Source organism: Typopeltis vanoorti, chromosome 20, assembly GCF_054136105.1.
Source record: "Typopeltis vanoorti isolate ZY-2024b chromosome 20, IOZ_Tvanoo_1.0, whole genome shotgun sequence".
Classification (NCBI taxonomy): domain Eukaryota; kingdom Metazoa; phylum Arthropoda; class Arachnida; order Uropygi; family Thelyphonidae; genus Typopeltis; species Typopeltis vanoorti.
This window is the reverse complement of record NC_143568.1, coordinates 75,686,483-75,714,144: the sequence shown is the minus strand read 5'-3', so window position 1 is coordinate 75,714,144 and position 27,662 is coordinate 75,686,483. Positions and strand designations below refer to the sequence as shown.

At 35.5% G+C, this 27,662-nt stretch overlaps 1 protein-coding gene across 1 annotated transcript in view; it reads left to right on the top strand.

The window, feature by feature from the left end:
* LOC150095576 (solute carrier family 4 member 11-like) overlaps positions 1-27,662 on the top strand; it is a 341,029-nt gene that overhangs the window by 41,718 nt on the left and 271,649 nt on the right. The window contains exon 3 of the mRNA XM_090410034.1: positions 9,066-9,189. Within this exon, the coding sequence (XP_090266160.1) occupies positions 9,066-9,189 (124 nt within the window). The remainder of the gene's footprint in view (positions 1-9,065; positions 9,190-27,662) is intronic.

Sequence of the window (27,662 nt, the reverse complement as noted above, 5' to 3'; positions counted from 1 at the left end):
CGAGTCCTTATTCAGTATATTCGGACCACCCCACCATATATATATATATATATATATATATATATATATATATATACACGCACGCGCATGTACACACATGGTGGGCTCCCCTATCCGCCACCCAGGGGACGCGCTCTCTAGGGGTTACAGGGTCCCCTGAGAGTAAATATTTAATAATTGCAGTTAATCGAAGTAAATTCTTTAATAATGCATATTTGGGTGGAGCTATTCTATTCTTTTCCCTGATATCTTCCCTTCTAACATGCAATACATTTCTTATGTCTCCATACATGCCCCATGAATTTCATCTTATATCCTATTATTGTCTTTTCCAATACTCCATTCTCTTTTTATTTCGTGCAAGACATCTTCATTGGTTTCTTCTTTCTCGCAAATTTATTCCTAGTAATGCTCTCCAAAAGTACATCTCAAATGCGTCATTCCAGTTTGTTGTAGTACTCCAACCATATAAGAATGCAATCCTAGTAAATGTTTCTATAGATCTTTTTTTGTATGTCTTGCCATATCTGGTAATAAATTATCTCTTTTGTTTAACATTTCTTTTGCCATAGCAATTCTTCTTCGTATTTCCAACCAGGGGCGGCTCGTGCATAGGCACTGCGAAACTTCAGCGCCCCCAATTTTTCTCGATATATAAATATATTTATTAATTTATTTATATTTGCTTGTAATATTTAAATTTATCATCAACAATCCTATACAATTCTCTTATTGTGTATAAAATAATAAGAAAAATTCATCTTGTAGCACTTAGGAGGTGCTACAAGATGAATGATTTACTTGTTCGGTATCCTTACCGCTAAGAATATTATTATTATATGACACCTCCAGGGAGTCCAAAGACTCATCGAGGGAGGGCACCTATTCTACAACTGTCTCTACCACTCAGTCTGCCAACTACAACGAACCGCAACTATCTACACGAACGTCATCTACCACTTTCACAGACGATCACAAACTTCCATGCCCACGGCGGGATTCGAACCCACAGCCTTTTGGCTGGAGTGTGGATACGCTAACCACTTGGCTAACCAGGACGGCATTATAGAACAAACTAAGATCCACTGTCTTGTGTTCTTTTCGTCCTCCCACCATTATTTTAGTTTTTACTACATTTATATGAAGCATTATAATAAACAAAAAACATCCTTCATCCTAAATATTTGTTTTTAATCCTGCTCATTCTCAGCTAACACAGCTATATCATCTGTGTGTGTATCTTCACACCATCTACAGTTCCCTCACTTTCATTCCTTCTTTTATTACTTTCATTGCGTTCTCTATATACAGATTGAAAAGTAAGGGTAATAATACACAACCTCGTCTTATGACTTTCTTTACTTCTGCAATTGCTTCATTTTCCTATATTCATATCTTTTTATGGTTGGCACACTTCTTAATTACAATAGATCTCTCTCTCTGTCTGTTTGTTTTTATTTGATAAATCTTGTTCCATGGTACATTATCAAGTGCCTTTTCCAAATCAAAGGCAGTGAATGTAAATTTATTTCAATTAATCGGTCTGTTATAGTTCTGTTATTAATGATCTTTTGAAGAATAATTGAATAAACTTAGAGTGTTTGATATTTTTTAAATCTGTTGCATTCCTCTTGTGTATTGTTACTTTCACAGAAAGCGTGTACTTCTATTCCCTTTTAATACTAACGTAATCACTTTAAATAAAGTTTTTATTGTTACACCTGCCAGACTTTTTAAAAACATTTATCCTCACTTGTTTGGTGTTCCAGTTAAATGATTCCCTGATCGCCCTTTATATAACCAACAGATTTTTTTTTCTCTTAATATGGCAACCAACATTTCGGTATTTGGAGTGTTAATAATAAAAATATCATTCAAGACGTGGTTTGTCCACATTAATGTCTTTCTTTTTAATTTATAGCATAAGATGTAAGCTATGATTAAACGCTTTACCATGTTGTCATCTTTACTTTACCTGTCCTTCTATAATCAAAATAACAGTAAAATAAATCGTCAAGACTTCTGTAAAACCAGTCTCCGTTGTGAATATTGGCATATACATACAGTAACATGTCGCGTGATGTATTGACTACCCAGTCATTTATCTGCTGTTTGGCAAGATTATTAAAACACATCGGTTGTACATGAATCATTCTTCCCCTCGCTTCCTGTTAAACCAAACCATTTATAACCCTGTTAACTTCACCGGATCCATATTGGCAGCTAAGGAAACTATCACTTTAAGACCAGATGTTCCATACGAATCTTCCAGTATGCTTTAATAAAAATTAGCTATGTTCACTATAGCTAAAAGCGAAGACTCTAGGACAGCATCCTACGAATCTTTGTAGATCCAAAAATATATAATTGGACGTTATCCTTTTTAAAACAACGGACCCAATTCTTTTTACAAGCACGAGGTTGGAACTGTAGTGTAGTATAAAGTCTTACGTAGGTTACTGAAGATCGCCTTAAGGATCTTTTCTTTCGCAAACACATAGAGGTTGCATCTTCCAACCGATTTTCACTCAAATCACACTCACCGTTTGTGAATTTTAAAGCAGAAACGAAATGGAAATGAGTTGTAAAAGAAAGTATTAGCGGGGTTATGCTACCAGAAACTTAAGTGGCAAGGGATCTTGGCGTATTGGTGGATAGGAATTTAAAGTTCAAAGGTCACATAGAAAAAGTTGCAAATACAACTCGGAGGATAATTGCGATGTTGAAGCGAACCTTGACATGTAACGATAAGAAAGTAATTTTGCCTTTTTATAAGGCTTTGATATGACCCCACTTGGATTTTTGTGTGCAGATTTGGTCTCCCAGGTTCCAAGAGGATAAAGAAGCTGCGGAGAGGGTGCGACGAAGAGTTACAATGATTATATCCAAATTATGAGATTTAAAATATAAGGACAGATTGCGAGAATGTGGATTGCAGACTCTTGTTAACAGGAGAAAGAGGAGTGATATGATAGAGGTTTATAAACTTCTGAATAGGTGTTACAGGATATCATCTGATGAAATTTGTCCTTATATGGAAGGTGGGGAGAGAACACGAGAGCATCCAATGGAAGTTAAGTTTGTTCACTGTCAAGAAAGCGGTAAGGACTAGGTTTTTCTCTCACAGAGCAGTGAGTGAGTGGAATTGTTTGCCTTTAGGGGTAGGGAGTGCATCTAGTGCGAATGAATTTAAGGGAAGGTATTGATAGCTGGTTTGAGTGATTTATAGCCTCCCCTCGATGAGTCCTTGATTCTCTGGAGGTCTCAAATGATAATAATTCTGTAGAGCTATAGTGTATCATTCAACCAATTTTGCCTCCTTATAAACAGACTGAGAAAGCAAGAATTTTGCTGAAATTTAGAAGAGGCTGCTTTGCTGACGTAACTATTTTAATTGTTGAGAATCTCACTTCCCCCTTGGTACCATAGCAACAATACCACTTCCACAGAATCGTTTCTAAGGCAGCAATCAACCAGGGAATCCCAATCACCTGCTTTCTCTTCTTGGCTCACTTTCTTGACATATACTTTTTAGAGGGTGATAATTTGTTACTGTAAATGTATGTTCTGAGGAAAACATGAGAAGTATATCTCGCTGGAAAGAGTACTGTTTGTATTAGTATTAAATTAAAGCATTTAATATTGGTGAAATGTATACTTTATCATAGCGAATCACATTTCCCTGTAACATGCATTATATAGAAACCCGTACCAAAAAAAAAAAAAAAGTTAAGGTGTGTTGCAGGGAAATGCGATTCACTAACAACGAAAGGGTGATCTTAAAATGATTTATAAAAATAGCTTGTGCACCCAGTAAGTAGCCTTGGATACAAAAATTGCAGTCATAATCTTTCAGAATACCAAAATTAGGTTTTTGTAACTGGTAGGATTTTTTTCCTACAGGCAACTATGCGCAGATCCAAATTCATCTTCTCATTAACTACGAAGATTGCCGCTCATTGGCTCCCTAAAAATTCCTCAAATACTTCTACTCGCCTCGGAACAGTGCTGATAAATAAATCAATTGTTCCCTTCATTTTTTACTTACGGAAGCTGTTTCTATCTCTACACGTATTTCGACCGACATTATTCATCCAAATTAATATATATTTTACCCTTTTTCCTTTTAAACCATAAAACATCTGCGGTAAGCAGTTGCTTTTCGTCCTTCTCGGCAAACTTGAAACAATCGAAGTAACTCTTCTTCAATTATCTCCTCCACCACAATTCATTGGACAAGATTAATGCAAGCCTGTTCCATGAAACATTCTTTCTGAAAATGACATCTTAAAATGGGTTTCAACATTCTGGGGTATCATTTTCAGCAGTCTTTTCCTATTAAGAAGTTCCTTCCCACATCCTAGTGGGAAGGAACTTCTTAATAGGAAATTAGAAGTATCAAAAACTTTCTATTTTTTTCTTTCTTTCTTGAAAATATATTTTAATTTAATTAAATACTGGGTTTCAAAAATGAGGGAAGATTGATCAGCAACCAGTTTTTCGAAGTTTTTTTTCCCACAATGCTGCATTGTATTGTTTGAAAAAAATACGTTTGAGAGACAACACAGGAAAACCTGGTAAGGTAACATGGCGGAAATCTCACAAGTTCAATATAGAAATGATCTGTTTCTAAAGAAGGACAACCACATAAGCCAGATATCAACAGCACAGCTTATCCGTTCATAGCTCCACAACATGGAGCTACTAATCACCCTTCTCTAATCGGATGGGTGAGTATGGATGTAACAAGATGTCTGGGGAACTCCTTATTGCCGAAGGCATCGTCCTTAATGAAGATTTTGTAGGGAAGGAGGATGTAATGGTTTGAGCCCGTTTCCTTTAGCAAGGAAACGGGCCCATAATGTTTGATTATAGTACGAAAGGTGCACATATACAGACACTATGCGATATACAGTACTTTGATTCCCACCCATAAAATGTTTTGTAAGCAGAGTGGTTAGCAGCTACCCTAACCACTTTCATTGACTCTTTCAATTTTGATTTTGAAGAAGAGATCACTCTCACAATGCATCATCTCATACTAACGCTACTACTGATATGGGTTTTGAGTAAATCTGGTCTGCAGAGTCCCATTCTCAGTGAGAATACATTTTGGACAGAATCATTCTTCGATGTGGATCAGACCACTGCGTAAGGCAAGGTTACATTGACTACTGTATCCTATCAACACTTTGACAGGATGCAGTATCCTATCAAACTAAAGTAGCGCCTTTCACACTCTACTGATGATGTATAACTTTAGGTTTCATGTTTGTTCTCTAGAGCGAAATATTTTCCAAATTATCTGATCCCTAGTTGACTAACTACTAATGGACCATAAGTTTAACCTTTCATGGGTGGGATGCGCTTAGAAAAAACGAATGCTATGAAATTTGAAATCTGGTGATACTTCAATAGTTATTTCCTCGTGGCAAGCAAAATCTTTATGGACTTTTTCAGTTAAGATGAGTTAGCCGATCTCATACAGAACTAGCAGAATTTTTCTTCCCGGAAAATCAAGTTAATCATTCTATAGACAAATCGGCAAGATGAGGCATGTATTTAAGACAAAAATATCATTTATAGGCGGCAGATATCGTAATGTATATGATGTTCAATAATGTTGTGTGGTGTAAAGTGCCCTCCCGCGATGTGTGCTTGGACTCAGTGGAGGTGTTACGTAGTATGTAGCTTGTGAACAGTAACTGACGCAGCTCTGATTTTGGAAAGATATCTGAATGGAAGTACAAAAAATGTATAACTAACATTTCTCATGCATGCACGCACCCAGTAGAGCAAAAATTACACGGGTATGACTGTTTCACAAACATTCATGGAACATATCAAACCCAAAACTGGTCTTTTGGCTTACTCTACCGCAGTGACTGTTTGATCCTGTTTCGAAACTGGATTTAGCCTTTTCTCAGATCTCATCCAACTCTGCTGGCCAGCCTAACCCTTACACTCACATTTCTTAAAACCATCTTGACACAGCCCTTTTTTTGTACGTGGACAATCATCCTATTATTACTCAAATGGTCATTCGCATAGAACCACTAAATCTTAACAGCACTTGGTTATCCGTAATGTCAAAATATGATTCGATGTTCATTTTTTTATTATGACAAGGGATCCAAATAGAGGCATCCCCGCACTAGAACATCACTTATTCTATAATCTTTCCATTTGTGGTGTTAGCAGCAGGGGCGGCTCGTGCATAAGTACTGCGGAACTGCAGCACCTCTAATTTTTCTAGATATATAAATATATTTATTAATTTATTTATATTTGCTTGCAATATTTAATTTTATCATCAGCAATCCTATAAAATTCTCTTATTTTGTATAAAAAATAATAAAAATCCATCTTGTAGCACTTTGGAGGACAAAGTACGCTAGCACCACTGTGTTATATTGCTAAACGCGCAAGCATATGCACGTCATAATGAGATGCGAGCTATTAGTGTAATGCGGCACTGTCCGTCGCGCAGTTCCACTGTTGTTTATATGCAGTTTGCGCCAGTAGTAGAGTGTTCGTAGTGCTTATCGTGTTTACTCCGTCTCTCTAAATATTTGGACATTACAATTAAAGATAACATTTGTTATAGTAATTTTTAAGTAATTTTGAATTATACCAAACTGTATCATTTTATTGATAATAAACAATATTTTTCACGTTTAATTTTTTTTTTAATTTTTACCATAATTTTGATAATTTATCCAAACACGTATACAATGTACTTACAGTATGATGTATATTTCGAAAGTTGCAGCACCCCTACAATTTCAAGCCACCAGCCGCCACTGGTCAGCAGGACAGTGCACTTCGCTCAGTGTCTTGGCAAATGTAAAATAAAATGTTTTACGAGTGCAGTAATAACAAGGATATTTGATTCAGTCGTTAAATTTGAAAAGTACACCTCTTTGGACAACTTTGTTATATATTTTGTTTGTTTATTAAGCCCTGATGATGCCACCAATTTTTATGGAGAGCAAAACTAGTAAATGTAATTACTGCATGTCTTGGCAGTTGTCAAAGCAGAAGGATGTGTTGGATGAGTGCGTATTTTTAATCTTTCCTCCACTCTTCCAAGACGCGTTCCTCCCACTGTTTCACAATGGGAGAAACGCGTAACAAGTTTCAGCACTTTCTTTATCCCTTGAATGAAAAGAAACTTGGGTTTCTTTTCATCACCACTCTTCCATTCGTTAATTACGTCAGCCACAGTTAAACATTGTTCTATTTGTGTCATAATTGCAAGAATTTGACTAATATGATAGTCAATAATTTGCTGTAAAGTTCGTAACTCTGAACCTTGCCTTAGTTCCAGCAATGTATAAAATTTCCAGCATTAAAAAGAGACATTCAGCGGGCATTCTCTTGCTCTTATAGCGACTCCTTAGAACATGCATGAAAAAATGCGACATTTGTTCTTTGGTTTGAATTTCGCCCTTTATAAGGATTTTTCATCCCCAAAAACAAGTAGACTGACCTTCAATAACACACACACACAAGTTACAGACATAATACACTGGTCACATAAACTTAGCTGACATAATAGCCTCCAGTGCCATGTAATTAGTCACCAATAAAAGCATTAGTGAGGGGGATGTAGATATAATTTATGTAACAAGTTAATATGGCCGGAATCTTTCCATATTGTATAATATTTCGTCAAAGAACCATAAAATGAGTTTTGCAATCTTATTCGTATATAATAACACTTTATTATTTCAACAAGTGTATTGTAAAATAGAATAATTTGTTTTCCATTTGCTATTAAAATAGGCCTATTGTAACTGAAAATGAAATTATTATATAAATTTCAGTTCAGATCTTGAATACTAGATTTTAATTCGGTACTCCGTGTGTGAATTCTTACTGAGAATTCGAATAGTGTCGCACTTTTTCCCAATAAAATAATTATATTCAAACCGAAATGAGGATATATTTTAATGGGGATATTCTAAATTGTGATACGTTCTGACTAAATGGGCTAATGTAGTTGTTAAAACGAAAAAAAGCAAAACTTTCCAAATGACTTCTACAAAAAAAAAATCGAATCTAAAAGAAGATCCAAAAAATGCAACAAAAAACAAACTGATAAAAAAAATGGAGTCCTAATTTAAATGACATTAAATTCGATTTATCATGTGTTCTTGTTTTGTTTTGTTTTTCCTCGACGAAAATATAACTGATCATGTAATTTTTAATTTTGGTCATTCTGCTTAAATTTCGTGCATGCACATGCATAAAATAATATGGAATTTATGAAACAATGGCAGGTGATAACACGTTTTTTACATATGCCTGGGGGAGTGTCCCAGGTTCGATTCCCGTTGTAGACGTGAGGAATTTGAGGATCTTCCTTAGGCATAGCTAAGTTAGCCGGTCTTGGGCGCGGTCAGTAGAGTTTTTTTCCGCCAGTTTATCTGGCGTTTTTCATCCCGCAAACAGGCAAACCGGCCCCATGAACATACGCCTCTACAGTCAAAAATATATTCCCCCCCCCCAGCGGCAGACCAGGCGACGGGTCGGTTGGGAGCAGTACTAACAAGAAGTCGTATCTGAAAGTAACACGCGGACCCTGCATGGGAAGCGGGAATAACGCGTAGTAGAAGAAGAAGATAGGTAAATATAATTAAACTTTCATTACAACGATATTATGGTTAACATTAAGACCCGCATACAAGCTATAATGGAGCATCTGAATTTAAAGACTGTCGTCTTTTTCAAAGCCAAACTATCTCGAAACGAAACATTTAGTGAAAAATCAGGGATTCCCAAGAAGTTAGTTTTTATAGATTTAACTTCAAAGCTTAGAGAATTTGGACATACTCGTATGCCCAGCAGGTAAGTTGATATGCGGCAATTTCTTTGACTGTTATCTACTGTTGACTACTATTAATGAAACAATTATCGAAAACGATGTGAATTCTTATATAAAAATTAATTTTTGTATAATGTTATATCTTGAGTACTATAAATGACTCGCATTTATTTTTAATTCAATATTCGAGAATTTGGTATATATAAAGTATCTTAACCAGAATTTCTTATTTTAGGTGCAATCTAGCATCGCTACAGAAACGTCATGTGGCAATAGCACGCCTAAAGCATTCTGCCAATATGGGACGAACATCCCACGAAGTTCGTTTTTTCATTCTCGTCCTTACACCTAGCAAGGAGGTAAGTTGAAGTTCCTGATCATTTTCAAATGTTTTCTTTTTAAAGAAATGAGAAAATGTCAGGTATTTCGTTAATATTTAAAAATAGATATGAATATTCTAAGTAACAGCGTAATAATTATTTGAATAAAAATTAAACGCAACTATTAAGTTGCTATTTTTGATTAATTGTATAACGCTTATTCGCATATAACTTTTTAGCATACACAAAGCTGAGTCGAATTTTGCATTTTTCTGCATTTTTTTGTTTTGAGAAAAGTGGTTTCCTGAAAATAACCTGCCATCGTCTGCGTTTTCATATTTTAAATTTTTGTGTATTTCGTGTTTATATGTAGCATATCTGATGGTGGCGCCACGAGCATTTGCTTAGTAAATGAAACAAAAGAACAGTTACCGCTTTTATGCAAACGATGCAGATTATTTTCAATGAATTAAACCAACCCATAATTTTAAATGTCCATATTCTGTTAAAGCTTTAAAGTGGCATTTGCTAATATTAGTAACAGTAGCATAAATTAAAAACAAAGTGCGTGGGTTCTTCGTATTTTAAGAAATAAAGATGTGCCCGCGAGTCAGTAGTAATCTAATTACAGCATTGTTACCTAAACTAACTTCTGCCTGGTCATGCGACCATCATCCCAATTGTAATGTTCGGTGATAAAGCACACCAACAAGCTTACCATTTTCACCGCAGTCGTTGTCCCGTGTTTCTCTCTCTGTGTGTGTTAGCGTTGAGCTGAGAAATTTTCTTGATCTAAAAAGCTGTGACAGAAATTGATGGATGGCGAGTGTAAATGTCACTTCCTTCCGTGTGGGTGTGCTCGCGTTCAATTTTTTTTTTTTTTTTTTTTTGGGAGAGTGACCTACTTTAGGTCATTTTCAACCATCTACCGGAGAGTGTCAATAGCAGAACTTCGCTGTTCACGGGGTATTGGAAGGAAGTTGAAATACTGTCCTTTAATGATTTCCACAAAGCACAATTTATAGCACGTTTGATTCTGACAAGATCCTTCACACTTAGTGAAGACAATTGAATACTATAAAATTAATTCCGAAATATCGCTGTACGTACATTGATTTCTCTGAGATTTTTCCCTTCTAATATGAATGTTTATTTTTGGAGTGTAATAGGAGAATGAAATGTATTAATCCATAACGGAAACAACACTTTTAGCTTAGAATATTGATGTTTTTCTATGCCTAGTTTTTTTTTTTTAATCAAATCGTTATGTGGAGGTGGTTGCTGTTTTTTTTATTATTATTATTCTTAAATATCCGAACTCATTTTTTACCTCTTTTTCTTGTTTATTCGCTATAATGTATTTATCTATTAGTTTATTCCATTTGGGACTAAAAGTAAAGCTATATCATAATTAATATCATGATCTGATCCGATTTTTCCTTTCAGTCGTTTCCGACCGTAGGGGTGACTTTGTAGGCACTGCCGACAAAGTATTCCTGGTGAAATTTTTGCAGGGTAGTTTTCACCGTTGCTCCCCCCCCCCCCCCCCCCAATTTTATCCTTTCGGGACCGGCATATGGCTGAGACGTGTTCATGAGTGTAATCCATCACGGGACGGTTTGCCTGTTTTTGTTTTTTTTTGCGGGGGGGGGGGGAAAACCTACCTCCGTATGAGACCGGCTAACTCACCTTTAGTCGAAAGAGACCAGATAAAGGTTCCTCACGTCCTGGACGGGATTCGAACCCAGGTCTTTCTAACCAAAGGGCTTCTTCTATACTGACTGAGCTATGGAAGCTCTTTAATATCGTGGGCAGACATAATTATTCTAAATTAAGGATGACATATTAGACTTGAGATCATACGATATTCTGTGCTTCACAAGAAAAAAAAAAAAAAGGCGTAAACGGAAATAAAAGCATTAGAAGTACAACATTGAGTTGGAAAAGTGCTTACAGCTTTTCGCAAGGGTTATTTGATACTGCGAGACTTAATAACACTGATCTATAGGGATATGCACGTCTATGTTACCTAAGTACAGCACTGTACCATATAAATGCCGCGTGCCTGAAATCAACTCCAAAAGTAAAATCCAGATATGTTGCAGCAAGAAGTTATAATTAACGACGATAATTATTCATCAAGAAAGACTTGCAAGTCGTAATCAACTGGGAAAAATTACTTAGTGTTTCTTTCATCACACCAATAGCTAATAATAGTCGGAAACAATAGCTAACCTCTTAGCGATACATTTTGGATTTATTATACTGTTTTATTGATAGTATATCAATCGGATATAATCAACTATAAATAAATATAATAAATCCTCTAACGCATTCTCATTTCCCCCAAAAGGAAGTAGGAGGCACCCTTTAGTCTGGATCGATTGCCTCCCGTCTCCATCCTTCCGCATCGCAGCAAGTTGAGTACACTTCTGGCCATCATGATTAGACGAAAGGGTGACACGAGAACACAACTTGTATTTCCAGCCCTAACTAGTATTATTCTTTATTCCATGACCTGTGTTTTCCGATTTGTAGATTTAAAAACGCCAGTTTCTTCCTCAAAAAAAAAAAAAAAAAAACACTAATTACTCCAAGATCGATTAAGTGTAATCTGCTGGGGGGGAGGGATACTGTCTCTACTCGGTGATTAGGATCGAACCTAGGTCTTGCCGACCTAACCTACCATCACAGAAGTTGCAACAAAGCTAGGCATGCTTTGTTGCAACTCCGTAATGAAGTCGATAGATAATTGATGATAGATAAAGTAAAGATAGATAAAGAAATTAATAAAAGATAGGTGCATTTTGGTATGATACATGCTTAACGATTTTAATAGTGAGGGCTGTGTTACTGCCTTATTACACCGTGTACATAATTCATTATCATTTTAGCAAAACATGACACAAATGGTAGATACTACGTCTCACAGTGAATTCCATTCAGGTCTTCAATATGTGTTTAAATATTAATTGCAAGTTCAGCTTATTGATCAAAATATCCCGGAAAGCTAGTTGGCACTTTGGGATTATCAGTCACGTGTTCCAATAATGGTTTAAAAAAACGGTGAATTTCATGAAAAGTTGTACAGGTATTGCTACTCGGTGGAAGAATGGCACGCATTGCTGTAATGTCCACCGCCTTACGGGAAATAAGCGACAGAGAATTCCAAGGTCCGATCGAAAAGATTGATTAAACAACAAGTCATCACCGTCGTCAGAAGGAAGACTCTCCCCCCCCCCCCGTCTTTCTCCGTTCCACGGCTCTCTCACTCAATACAGAGCAACTGCGTTTGTTCTGAAAACAAAGGCTGATGGACAGCATTGAATCCTTGCGCATGTTTGCTATAAGAAATCAATACTTGGAGTGTAAAGGAAAGACAGATATACGGGCATATTAATTGCACATGTTAACATTCGTGATGGGAATTTTGTTTCTCTTCATAGAATGCTGTGGATGAGGACGGGTGACAACAAAGCCCTTTAACACATACGTTTGTTGATTCAGCGGTGTCATAAATTTAATATATCAAGCGTGTTATAATATTAATGTTACGTGATACTTAGAAGTATTCTTTTTCATTTTCTTGAAGATATTTAACAGAGGAAAGATTACCCGTCTATTTAGTTCATCACTGTGAACGAAAGATTGAAGAATCGAAATATAAAATCGTTAACTGGATTCGAAACAAGGATTACCGTAATTCTGCTAGTGTCCTCACTCTTTAAACTAAATGGCAGATCGTCACTGGATCTGACTTGAAATTCATTCAACTACTTCCCCCCCCCCCACCCGTACTTGCATTTATCCTTCGAAACAAACCTAATGAAAAATAATATATATATATATATATATATAAATACGAAGCACCTGCAAGTAGACTATGCTAATGATAAAATTGTGAGGTTTTATTTTTATTAATTTCACATAATCCAGAAAAACTCTGTTTTATAGAGAACCAAACATGGAACTGTTTCAAGTCTCCAGTAAGCTGGGCGGTCTGACATTGGGTGATGAAATTCATCTAGCTAAAGACATTCGTAAACATCAGTGCCCAATAGGATTTGAACTAGTTGACTGGAGAACGGATACGCCAGCCATTCACCCAATCCAATCCATGCTTAAACCTTTTGCAGTATAACTGGATTAGAAAAGAATAAAAATAGATATCAAATAACGGTAAATCTTACTGTCTTCTATTTTCATTACATGGAACAGACAATCCAGATCTGTCAGATAGCCAGCAAACCGAGACAAGACATCAGGAATGCATGGACATGCGAATGTTCGTTTTTGGAGGCAAAGCTCACTTGCAGAGCTCATGACTATCCTGTATGAAGAATGGACTTCAATTTTTCCATGAAACTTAGAGGTAGAAGTATGCGTAAAGTTTATCAAAGTAGAATAAATACTGTGATAAAATCCAGAGATGGGGCTACAGATTATCATAAAAAAGTAATAATTTGATCTTTGTGCCTGTATTTTTCCCGTAGTATATTTTTTCCATCATTGAAACTTTAGCCCAAATGCTTTTGAATTAAACAAGATGTAGATAGAGCAGAAAAGTTGACTGTTAGAATGTTTATCAAGAAATTATTAAAATAAAGACAAACCAAAGATATTCATATGCCAAATTTATATACCGTTTCGATTTTTCTGTGATTTAGAAATAATCTGGATATGAGAATATCAATAGAACAACCTCGGTATTTGTCCGTCTTATCACACGCATTTTCTCATTCAAATAAGATATTACCAGTAAATATTTTATTTCGGAGATCGATTTTTTAGCGGGCAGGGGAGAGAGTATTAAGAAAATAACTTACATTTCAATTTAAAATGTCAAAAATTTTAATATTAGTGGTATTTACAAAGGTACGTTCCCTTGTCTAATCTTTAAGGGAGAGATTGATAAAATCATGACACTAAGATGGCCCTGATGATATCTTGATAGCAATCTACTTCCCAAGTACTGGTGCAGAAAGGAAGACATACGCGCGCAGTTATCTGAAACCAGTTTTTTTTTCCCTTATTGTGAGTAATAAGGCGTGAAGTAAATAGCGACAAATAGGTGCTATTATTATTATAATTACGTGACACCTCCAGGGAGTTCATCGAGGGATGGCACCTACTCTACATCTCTCCGTCTCCACCAACTACAACGAACCTCAACTACCTTCATCAACGCCATCTACCGCCGACTACCACCACTAGTACTTTTACAGACAATCACAAACATCCATGCCCACGGTGGGATTCGAACCTGCGGCCTTTTGGCTGGTACGCTAACCACTCGGCCAACCAGGCCCGCAAATTATCAATGTGAGGAAAGTCTCAGTAATTTTAGTGAGACAACTTTTGCATTAAAAGGTTGCATGACATCAAAATAATCAATATTCTTTCCTTTTTTTTTTTAATAAAAACACACATTCTATCGCTCTCCCTCTTTCTCGCATACATACACAAAAATATATTGCGAAATCCAAAGAAACAGAGTGTGAATGAAAATTATTTCATTTACTTTTTTGCTCACTCGCACGAAAGGTTGTAAATCAATCTTACGAGTATATTAGAGTCCAAGCTGGTTACGAATTCCGGAAACTCCGCGCCAAATTTGCAAATTCTTAATACCACATCTGGCGATGAAAATCATGTGCTATCTAACCACATTCAAAAACAGCACCGCCCATGTACGGATTTCATTAGAAAGCGAAGATGCTATCCGCTCGACCAACCAGTCCCTCTGAAATGTGGTCTTAAAACTTCACAATTCCGAGGTCACGTCTCATAGCATGCGACGTGCCAAAACAGAGGCATTGAATTATAGACTGATTAGTGTTTCTGATGGTTAAGACTGTATCTTGGTATCAGTAGACTTGTCAAAAGCTGCTAATAGAATAATGCTAGAATTTTGAGGTATTGTATAAATATTTAAATTGTTTTGAACATGTAACCAACTGACATAATTGCTAACAGAAGCTTTGTTTCAACGAATAGTTTGTTAGCCAGTTACATATTCACAGCCATTGAACTAGTATCCATTCTCCTTTATCCGCAGTACCAGTCTATTTAAATCGTCCTTTCCTAGTACTATGTTACGAGTTATTTCTTATCGTTCTTCCTCTGAATCAGTACTAGGAAAGGTTGATTTAAATAGACTGGTACTGCGGATAAGGGAGAATTGCTAGCTAGTTCAGTGTTTCCAAGTGTAAGATTTTCTTTCAGAATGAAGTGATTCCAGGCTGTGTATCATATTGCTTTAAGAAAAGGTAGTTGAATTTAAAGAAATTTTCCGAACGTGAAAAAGACCAAACAAATAAGAGCTTACTGTGAGGGAGTCAAGGCTCTTGTGAGTAGAGATAAGGAAGATATCAGTCCCATTTATCTGCGCACAGTAGTCCAAGGGGACTACTGTGCACAGATCAGAGGCTTTAATTAAGTTAATATCTGACTATGGTATGCTGACTTATGAAAATCTATTAAGTGATTGTTGACAGAAGAGTTTGGCGAAAATAGATAGAAAAGTGATATGATGAAGTCATATCAGTTGAAAGGATTTTGAGATAGGCTTGGAGGAAATTATTTGTTTTTTTTTTTAAATAATAAAAGAGTCTTTCTAAAATCAAATAGAAACAGTTAGCAAGGGTGTGAGGAGTTCGCGATGTGTGAAATAGGTTTCCAATAAATTTGTGAATGCACTTAATGTGATTGAAGAACTTGAATTGGCATTGAATTAGTGCCAGAGCAGTCTCCTCATGTGAGTTTGGGTTTCATGGAGGTACCCAAATATGTAGCTTAATTAGCTGGTTCCAGAATATCAACATATGGTTTGAATTTTACCTTAAAGATGACTCGGTTGTGGTATCTTAATCTATTCAAATGATGAAGAACTTATTGTTATAACTTATAATGCTTTATTTACCTTATAGAGGTTAAACAACTAGCAAAGGTACAGCAGCTCAAAGCCTAAATTTCTAATCATGGAAGCATTTTCCCCAAAAAAACATTTGAAATCTTTCTCATAAAATTGTTACGAATGAAATAATTTAGGAGCATATCAATTACTTCAACCTATCTTCGTTTACTTATTAGGCTCCAACAAGTAACTTAGCTTTAAAGTAATCTAATTTTTTTGGTAATAATTGGATGGTCCTCATGCTTGCTTTTATATCAAATTTGTATGTTGGGCATTAGGGAAAAACAATTCCAAGCTCTTCATATGAAACCAGTTAATGAAAGTAACTGGTTTCATATGAAGTTCAGTCGATTGAAATTCAGTTAACTAGAACCTAGTTCTTTGAAATCAAAGATTATAATCCTACCCCTCACGCTTGATTAATGCATGAAGTCTAGATATACCTAATCAGTAAGAGATTTGGTTAAATGTGGTTCCTTCTAAAAACTGAATAGGAATGTAGTTGGCAAATAGTGAGGAATCTCAAAGTGGTGAATGTGGGAAATATTTTCTCAAGAAAGCTCATCGTCTGATGTGAAACCATCCACTCATCTTATTGGACTTGTAGAGTCTTGAAAATAATCCCGGTCTCTAGAGCATGAATTCCGAATTACCTAATTTTGACCCCACACATAATACTAATACCAGCGTACTACATCTTTACAATGTAAACAGTAAATGTATATTTAAATTGTTCGATTGTTCATCGGTTGGATTCACCTAGAAAAAAATGTAACTCGAATCGGACAGCGAATAGATTATTCGTTCTGATTCTCAGACTTTCTTCACACGTGCAATAAAACAATGCAAGGCAACAACTAAATCTTCCCTGTCAGCAGCTATTGATAACAAAAATCCCGATCACACGTTTTCTTCGAAATAATAACCACGTCTTAAACAGAACTGATCGACTAGCATTCATATAAAGCATAATAATTAATGCACTTATTGTACTTCTGGTAAATTTCATCTCCTGGTATGATCCCACCACCTTGCAAAATGTGGGGAAGGAGATGGCATGGAAAATGCTTTCTTCTCTGAAGAAGGATTCCCAGATCATCAAGCCAAGCACTGTTTTTATCATAGAAAAAAAAACTAAAGTGTTATCGTATTCATAGCAATTCGTTACTGTCAATGACTATCGTTCTTCTCTCGTTATCTTATCTGGACGTGCCGATACTACTTCGAAGCCGCGTACCTCCATCCTCTCCGTAACAAGCTGTTCAACTTCCATCTCTGTTCGAACTTAGTCATTTTATCATAAAAATGAAATGGTCAATAGTAATGTCGTATATTTGATAATGATTTGGTAAAATAATTATGAATTTTTAGAGAAATTTATTCAGTTTTTCTTTTTCTAGTGAGATTCTTGTGAAAAAAGGTCATAAGCCCATAGTAAATAGAAAAAAAAAGTAAATACAACCGAGATAATGCTTATGGCTACCTACTTCCTTCTATCTTTGATAGAAGTTAAATTTAGACCCACGCAATAGAGGTAGCTTTGCGTGACTTCGTGCATTGGTTGATATTAGTTATCCGCAAGATCACGAATGTGTCTAGAAGACTAGAAAGCCGACGATTCTAAATATAACTTGAAACGACAGGTATGATGTGTGATGGAAAGAAATGATAAATTCCCGATGATTATTTCATATGAGACAAGGCAAACATTTAAGTTCTCTTAAATATCTCAGAGCATATTTTGCACTTTCAGTTGCAATCCTCCCAGTGGAATCCTAAATGCGCCTATTAATATCAAAGTTCATATCTTGCTCTGGGAAGACCAAAATCCTTAACGATTCTGTCATTGTGCTTACATAGTAGATATGAAATTGATACCACGGTTTGCTTTGAGATTGAAAATATTCACTCTACTCTACAGTTTATTGCGCACATATTTAGGTTGCACGTCTCTTTCTGTATAATATATAAGAAGATGAACTCTTTAATCCAATGCAACTAATAAACAGAACTTGCGCAATGACAGTAGGTCTGTCATTGCGCAAATCCAATGCGCATGACAAGACTTCTGCTGATTACGTTCGAGTCAGCAGATCACGCGCATTGGATTTGCGCACTGAACCTCGAAAGCTTGTATGTGTTCCGCAGATCATACAGGCATTTATAATTCGTATTAAGTGTACTTACTGGGGGAGAAAAAATTTAATAGGGGGTTCCACAAAAACGAAATATTTGAATAATAATTATATTTGTTTCTTTCCTGCTGTTAATGTAAGAAAGAATGCTATGTCTAATATTTAGAAATTGATACAGAAGATAGGGAGTGAAAATAAAATACACAGAAGATAGAGAGTTGTTTTTTAGGCATATTATAATTCAGAGTTTTTATAGATGGTGTAAATATGGTTCTTAGAGTGCGTTTATTTACAAGTTCTCAGTTTTTCAGGTGTGCGTTTAAGTGAAATAAACGCATCATTATAATCAGTTTAGCCCGCTCGGTTAGCCTAGTGGTTACGCGCTTCGCAACCACATGCCTAGGGAAGGAGTGTCCTAGGCTCGATTCCCGTCGACGATATGAGGAACTCAAGATCTTCCTCAGCCATAGCCAAGTTAGCGGTCTTGGGCGTGGACAGCAGGTTTTTCCCCCATGCTATCAGCGAATCAAATTTATATATTCCTCTTATAAAAAGTGTTCAAAATACAAATACATTTGAGAGTGAGGATTGTCGTATAATAATAAATAAAGATAGAATTGTAGTGAACTTTTGGATGTGTATTTTCAATATTTTTCAGTACCAGAAAAAAATCATTTCATAGCTTGACTGCGTTTAGATTAATCTTAATTTAATTTGTCATTAAGATCTTCCAGAATCTCAGTGCCGTTGATAAAGGCAACTTCAAAAAATAAACAGATATGGGCAGGAAAACGAAAAGGGAATAATGAGTTTGCTTTTTTTTTTTTAAACTGGCGAATCTGCTACCCAAAAATACGTTAATTATGCGTTAGTGTTATTTACACGACAATGTAATGGCCATTTGTACCACAGAAATTAATTACATTATTTTCATGTTGATGATTTGTAGAATTATCAGAATTTCGAAGAACAGAACTAAAACGCAAAGAGGAAGATTTAAACTATAAGTCTAAATAATATATATATATATATATATATATATATATATTATCTCAAAATATTCTACACAAAAACGAATCTTGCTTTCGGATATCGACATCATATCTGAAATTGGAAATATTTGAACAGATATAACAGTAAACATTCCTGAAGGAGAACGATATAAAAGCATATAAAGGTTCCAAAAGCGGCAGTCGTTCTTGTAATTCGGAAAATTGGAAGCGACCAAACGTGTCACTCAGTTCATACTATAAAACAGATAACACCTGCTATGCCATGTAATTCCAATAAGCAAGACTATTATTGGAAACCGTAATACAACAGCATACAGAAAGCAATAAAAACCACAAACTTCACCCATTTGTTTCAAATGCGCTGAAAATTATTTTTACAATGATGTTTTGAGATTTACTCAACAAGTACAGGCATCTATAAAGATCGCACGCTTATTGTCCTTTGTTTAGATAGATCTTAGTTCGAATCCCGCCTTGGATAAAAGGACGACTTTTTCATCAGAAAATCATTTGGCAGCGAAATTCGGGTTCAATTTGCAAACCGGCACGAAATCATACGCAATTAACAGGCATAAAACAATTATCAACCTGGAAGTCATAATATTAATAATATAAGTTTTCATTTTCATAAATAAATTGAAAATGATCTATTAATCATTACAAATTACACATAGTTGTCGGTTAACTGGAAAAATCCGCATAATAGCATGTTAAATCGCCGTGAGTATTCAGTATCTCATCGATACTCCAAGGCATTAACTCTGAGTTTTCCGAAATACCCCTCAAGTAACCTGTCGCTAGATGTAATGAATTCTTACAGTTTCGTTAGTTGTTCTTAGAGGGGCGTCTCTGTCAGGAACAACTCGTACCACATCCCAAATATGCTCATTAATAGACTGACACCCGGTGATTAAGGAGGGAGGGGGTTTCCATCAAAATAAGGTCACTATTGTGTCCCTGTAGTTATTCCTGTACTTCTTTATCGCATCATTCTGTTTAATGTGCCTATCAGATGTAGGATAAGTGGTCAACATGACCGGATGTATTTCGTTTGCAATGATCTTCAGATACGCTGTACCATTTAGCCTTTGCTCTACTAAAAATTGCCATGGAACGTTCCTTGGACTCGATCCATTCTTACCGCTTTGTGTTGTTGTTGTTACCATACTCTTCCGTTCTTATGAATATCAGAAGCTTCAATTCACCACTCTGAGACTTCCTCTAGTATGTTCAATTCCGAAGTCCCTTCACTCTCAGCTTAGCTCCTCGTTTTTGTTGGACACACTCTGATATTCTCAATAGCCTGCTATCACAATTCATTCCGGAAAAATGTCCAATGAATAGTTCATTCAGATATACTCCCTAAGTAGTCCTTCGCTGTACTGGCAGTCATTTGACTAATTGTAGTACGTCTGTCGAATTCGATTTCGTGTATATTCTAGAGTAACTAGAATTCAATAAAATCATACATCAGAACTCCTATTTCCTGTAAGTGAATCTCGGAGCACTTTCACTGAATTAAAAATATTGACACTGAAGAGATTGTATATTGATAGTTTTGTCATCCACACCTGTAGAATATGTTGTAAAAAAATCCATCTATGACGGTAGCAAGGTTTTACTTTTCTGTTATTGATGTTTGGAACTACTGGCCTAAGCGACTGACGCTTTGACATGCCAGCGTATTATGCCGGGTGTGTTCTCCGGTTGCCTGTTTTTGCTTAATATAAAGCTAGCTGTTGTGCAAAGTAGACAAATCGGCCACACAGAGAACGTAATTGGCAAATACATTGCACGTGTATAATAACACGTGCAATGGATTTAGCTCATGGACTCAGCTACATCGTAACGATATTAAAATAATCCTGTCCTTTAAATCACTGGAATTTCTTATGGTTAAGATTTAGATAATATATTTTTTCGTTATCACCAATAAAGAAAAAAAAATTGCATATGATAATTTGCAACAATTATTAGCAATACCGAACTTGTGGTCATAAAATCTGCACTTTTGCATGATTTACGTTCAATAAAAGTACAAGTAAATTATAACAAACATAAAAGCAAGTCACGTAACAAGAAAACAAATTAAAAATGTGTAAGGCGTGGAGAAGGAGAAATTTTTCATATGATGGGCGTATTGATTTCTTTATGGTCTGAAACCTATTAGACTATTAGCAGCTAACCCATATTTAAAATCTAAAAATAGCACCTCCTGCATCTGATGCCGCCAAACTTTCCTGTAGCATAATGATGTTTTCCCCTGAATTATCCTCTACCTTCATTGCTGCCACTCCAGATGCGTCTTGAGAACTGAGCACCTGAAAAATTCTAAATTACATTACGAGACATGGGAAGACCGTGCGTTGTACTTTAAAGGGTACTGGAAACATTTGTGTTATTTAAAAGGAATAATTTGTAGTATAGAATTTACGAAGCACTTTAATTCTACCTCGCCACGTTTTAATCACTGGCAACTTATCATTTTCCACCTTCACCTTGTAAGAAATCCATTTAATAAGATCAACACATTCTGATATATCTTCAGTAGTTTACAGTTTCTTTCCACAAATATCTCTTGTGCATTCCTCTTGCTGCATAGCAATGAACACCAATCGATTTGAATTACTAAACTGAAGTCTGAGATAAGCATTCTGCCACCTAGCGTATAGTTTATGTATTGAGCGGTAAGAAGCAGAAAGAAATTGACACATTTCCGCCTGCAGTCATGGTAACAGTATCCATGACAACCTCTCATAAATAGAGCATTTAGCAAGACTATGGAAACAGTATCCATAACAATTGAGCAGTGTGAATAAATACAAGGGCGAGTGATATAACAACATGCAAAGTGACGCCCTCCAATCATGGAATGCTGTGGTTGCAGTTATTTTTTATTCTTTGGTATGATAAAGAAAGCACCTTTTTTTTTACACTTCACGTGTACGGTTTGGAAGTCGTTTGTTGAAGCACAGCTGAAGACTGCAAAAGCAAATTATATAACCTCAAACTTCTCTAGTCTGCTTTGTCCTTACCTGCACAGCCTTCAGAATGCGCTTTGCGTGTAAAATTTAATTAATCTGCTAATTGTAGAGCTTGATTAATGTAGTTTTCAACTACCATAGGAGAATAAAGTTTAATTAATCTTAGAACACGGTTTAATTCATTCCGGCTAGTTGGTTTGTCCCTAAAATGACCGAGTTAAGGAAGGCAACTCTACCAGTACATTACGTTGCATCTAATTAAAGAAAAAATAAATAAAAGAACCGATGTGTTAAACTTAATTTGATCCATTTTGTAATGCTACACATTATCTAAACGGCAAAGTGAAATACATAATATGTTGAGTGCATTAATAATAACTATTGTTTTTAAAAATCAGTGTGCACGTCTAAATATGAATTAGGTGTAAGTTGTTTATTGTCAGTATCAATTAGAATCGGTGTGTGTGGTATTAGCTGCATTTTGTTTGTTTGAAGACCTAAATTTCAGTCAGATTGAGTTTTAAATATTTAATAAAATTTCATAAGGAAAAACTCTCTAATTTATTGCTCCATCATAGTACATTTAAACCGTCACAAATAGGACGAGCGTAGCTGCTGGTTTTTGGAACTTTTCCAAACAGACCGTCCAGAGACCACAAGTAATTTGGCTGACATAATACACCTCGTGGCTTTAGCTGCTTCTGCATAATCTTATCAATACCACATAGTTCGGTGTTACGTTACAGGTAATGCTTACCTTCTCTGACACAACATGCGAATATAAGACGGGATCCACTGAAAATTAATAATTATATTCAAAATTTAAAAAATTTAAACTAATAAATATGATCTTTTAATGATCAGAAACATAACTCTTCATGCAATAAGGAGAATGATGGCGAACTCTTAGTGCAGAAGTTCTGTAAAAAAAAAAAAAAAAATGTGGAGTCATATATTTCCATCAATATCAGTTAATATCTGTTCAGCAATGTCTCCTTTTTATTCAAAAATGAAAATATTTTTCAAAATAATTTATACGCGATACATTTAAAATTTGAGACTAGCACGTTTCAACATACACTATCTGGAAGCCTTTTCATGCTAACATGAAATTAATCTACCCTTTGTTGCTAAATAGCCTTCGTTCTTTTAGGACGGTTTTTCACTAGACTTGGGCACATTGCTGCGATAATTCCCTTCAATTATTCCAGAGGAGTATTTGTGAGGTTGGTCACTAATGTCGGGCAATTGGAACGCCGATCCATCCCAAAAGGCGTTGGACGAGATTGAGATTCATGGCTCTATGCTAGTCATGTTCTTCAGACGAGCTTCGTCGAAATGTTGCCATAAATTTGTCTAAGATTCTCCTTCACCGGAACAAGGGAGCCCAGCCCAAACCATGAAAAACAGTTCCAGACCACGATGCCGCTTACAGTTGATTGGAGAAGCTACCCCGCGACAGAAATTTCCCCAAGTGAGTTGTTGCAATGTGGGCATCGTGTAATAGTGCATAGAAAGTCACTGAACTTTTCAGTGCTGTCCATTTTACTGTTAATGCTTGTCTATGAAGATGACATGACCGTATGCTTCATTTTATATCTATATGAGCCATGTCTGCTATGTATACAGCCACATCCATTACTACGAAGGGATGTCCCGATTTTTTTTTGATTACATAGTGTACCAGTTCAGGAATAAACTTCAAATTGTATCAGCTTAACTCGGTTTCTGTATTTGTCATGAATGCATTAATGTCAAAATCTGTAGTGAACAGCCCTCCATTGCTCATTCAAGAGTGAGTTGAGCTCGGGGAGACGAATGACATTCGCCACTCACTCCATTTTGCGAGCCAACGTCCTGCTTCAGTGACTTGCTGAGCTTATTTTATTGGGGGATATCAAAAAACCATTTTGTGTCATTATAGAGTTCTCATTTAATAGAATTAGTTGTTCCTAAAATAAGTATGAAGTGAATGAAATTTAGTAACAAATAATTGGTTATTTTTATAACACTCGACAGCTAATTGAATAGGTTTAAAAATGCACCATAATTTTCTAATTATAATTACTGTTGCGACTAATAAAACTTTAGTTAGTTCCAACAAGACTTTGCGAGACACTCAGCAAGACGCCAATTTTTCCATTACAGCCATCAGCGATACTATAATACTGTTAGCAAGCAAAATGTAGGATAATGGAAGTGTGTAAAATGTTAATGAAATGAAGAAAAAATCATTGTAAGAAAAATTGCTCGAACCCATATGTATTTAAAAGAAAAGAATTGGCAAGCACCGAAATATTAATTTTTTTTTAAAAAAAAAAAAGGGGGGGGGGTATTAGAAAACCAAATACATTAAAGAAATGAAGTAAAAAATCACTATGGACGATCGATTAAAGATTTTTATTTCAATTTCTTAATTCATATTTGTTTGTGTCTGTTGTGAATTGCAAAGTATTCATGAGAATACCATGGGTGCCATAAAGGTTTTTCTAAATATATTTCTTTTAGATTCAAGACGTTGATAAGACCTCACTTGGACTATTGTGCGCAGGTCCGACCTCCTTGTTTGCGTTGTGATTCTGATACAATAGAGAAAGTGCATTAAAGTGATATCAGGATTGTGGAATACTCGTTATGAAGACAGATTGAGAATTTGCAGGCTGCAGACAACACTGGCAAACAGGAGAGTGGTGATATGGTTGAGAATTACAAACTTCTGAAAGGGTTATACAGGATTTCTGTTGATAGAATTTTTAATTTTATGGAGGTTGGGAAAAGGACGAGAGGACATCCTTGGAAACTGAGAATGAATACCGTCAAGAAATGGATGACATCAAGATTTTTCTCTCATAGAGCGGTGCGTGATTGGAGTGGATTGCCTTTGGATGTATGTGTAAGCACTGCGAATGAATCCAAGTACAAGTGTGAAGCCGGTGTGGGTAGTATGTGGCCTCCCTCGATGAGCCTCTGCCTCCCTGGAGGTATCTCTTAATAATAATATAATCAGAAAACTATGCACTAGAAACTAAGAGGGTAAGATATTGAAGAACTGTGAGAATTAAGCACTTGCTTATTCAATAATAGGGCAATTAAATATTTGCTTAAAAATATGGGTTATGTTGTCGTAACGTTGGAACTAGAGAGAATAGCAATCACACTGATTCCAGATAATATAATTTGGTTTTCGTCGTGGATATTGGGAACGAGATTTAATGAAATCTAGCTGTGATATTCAACATTGTTTAGGTTCAGGAATCTATTAATTTAAGAAAATTCTTTAACAACTTTTATTCCCAGCAAGTCAGCTCTTTTAGTCCTAGCCAACCACATTCTTAGCTGCTACTGATAGCTGAACCTAAGGTTACCACTGATTTTATAAGCATCAGACGAGATATGACGATAGACAACTACCGTTTCCACAGGGCCACACAGTAGGTGTAATATTATACAGTATTAATAGCATACTTCAATAGTCTCAAATGGCACTGCGCTTAAAGTACAGTATTTGAATCGCACCACGTAACTAGCTTCTCGTTGGGAGAAAAAAGAATACTTTATATCTGATGATTGATCCTTTGCTTCATAAATTGCCATACCGAAGAACATGTAACTGAAAACTGCAAAAGAATGGTCAGTTCGTAGTTAAATGTTCTTTGCGAAAGGATGGTATCAAATGTCTCCATGGAAGATTCTTATCTGTAATTTTCATTACTATTCAGTATAATGTATGGAGGCGCATTCTCAGAGGACTGGATGAATTCAGGAGCTTAAAAAGATAATTTGACAATCTCATAGATATCATATCTGCAGCCACGTAAATCTTTTCGGCATAAGTTGTTTCAAAAGCTAATGTATCTACTGAACTGATTTTAATTCAGTGTGTATGTCTTCTTAGGTAAGATAAACAACATATTTAGCAAATCGAAGAATAAAGGTGCACAGTTATATATAGAGCAGTAATTTAATTTCTGAACATTCCACGGCAAGTATCTACAGTTAAAATAGGCTAAAAATTGCAATTAAAAAAACAAAATAGCGAGGATAAAAAGAAAATTGAAGAACTCGTATTAAGCAATTTTTTGAAAGCAAGATAATATAAGTCACCCTAGAGATTATATGAAGACCTTCTGATTTCTATTTTTTTTTTAATGAACAAAGGAAAAGCAATTTAGTTTATTAATACGAACTAAAAAGAAAACAAGATAAAAACTGTATACAAAATTCTGCATAGGCAATTAAGTCAAAATCCATAGAACTTAGGGAATTAATTACAGTAGTTTATAATATTTATTGTTTCATTTTCTGTTTATCAACGCGTTTAAATAAATCTCCAAGGAAAAGAGTTGGGAAAAACTATAATGTGCACGGGTCTGCTACTGCAGAGAAGTGTTGTTAAACTAATCCTTGACTCTACAAATGAAATAATTAATACGTTGCTAGGGAGGAACTCTTTCTCAAGGGACTATTCATCTTCTCAAAACAACACATCAAGTTGGCAGTACCGTTTGTAAATCGGCCTAATATTCTTTACTAGAGAGCAAATAATCGTGTGTGTGTGTGTTTATGCAAGTTTTTCTTCTCGAAACACAGCTTTTTTTGTCTTTGAAGAATTGCAATAGTTACATTCTCAGTTTGGTTCTTATTGTAAATATGTAGAGCATGGCAAAATTTTATACCCGACCTTGACAAATAATTTTTTTTACATATTCTTTTAAGAAAGCTTCTTTTTTGTAGACAGTAAACTGCCACAAAGAACCTACAAATGCTTCAATGCTTCGTAGGCCTCACGATGGGACATTTTAACACAACTTGCTACTCTTGTAACCTCTAAAAAAAATCCATACAGCAACAGATAGTTATGATTACCGGTTTCCCAATGAATGTCAGGAAGCTAAATTGTTGCTCATCTCCTATTGGCAGCAAGCCATTTTGGCAACTTGACACCAATCGTTGGATTTCTGTTTTAAAATGTTTAAAGTAAAAAAAACAAATCTCTGAAGTAATATCTTTCAGTATTTTTTTTTAAAATTTCAGAATGACTTGTTGCTGAAGATTCGTGAGTTTTTCATGACAGTTTTTTTTTCTAGTGCGTGACGCGAGTAAACGGTGTTTATTTTTTTAGAGTTAAAAAAAAGAATCACAATAATAGCTGATACCAACGATTCATCTAAATGATATCTTGGTTGTTGTTTTTTTCATGTCACTGCAATGAATTTTTCAAACCCAAGTACAGGAAAGGTGCTTCTACGTGGTACAAGACATCATTTATAAACTTTTATAAATTTTTTTAGTGACATTGTTAAAATGTACTTAAAGTACGAAGTATTTTTAAGAAAAAATGCCAAATAAGTATACTACTTCTTATTCCCTGAGGTGCTCAAAGTACCAGCCGCCGATTTTTAAAAGTACTTATAGTATTTTTGTCCAGATCTTCAAAATTTCTTACTGTTGCAAAAGTACGCAC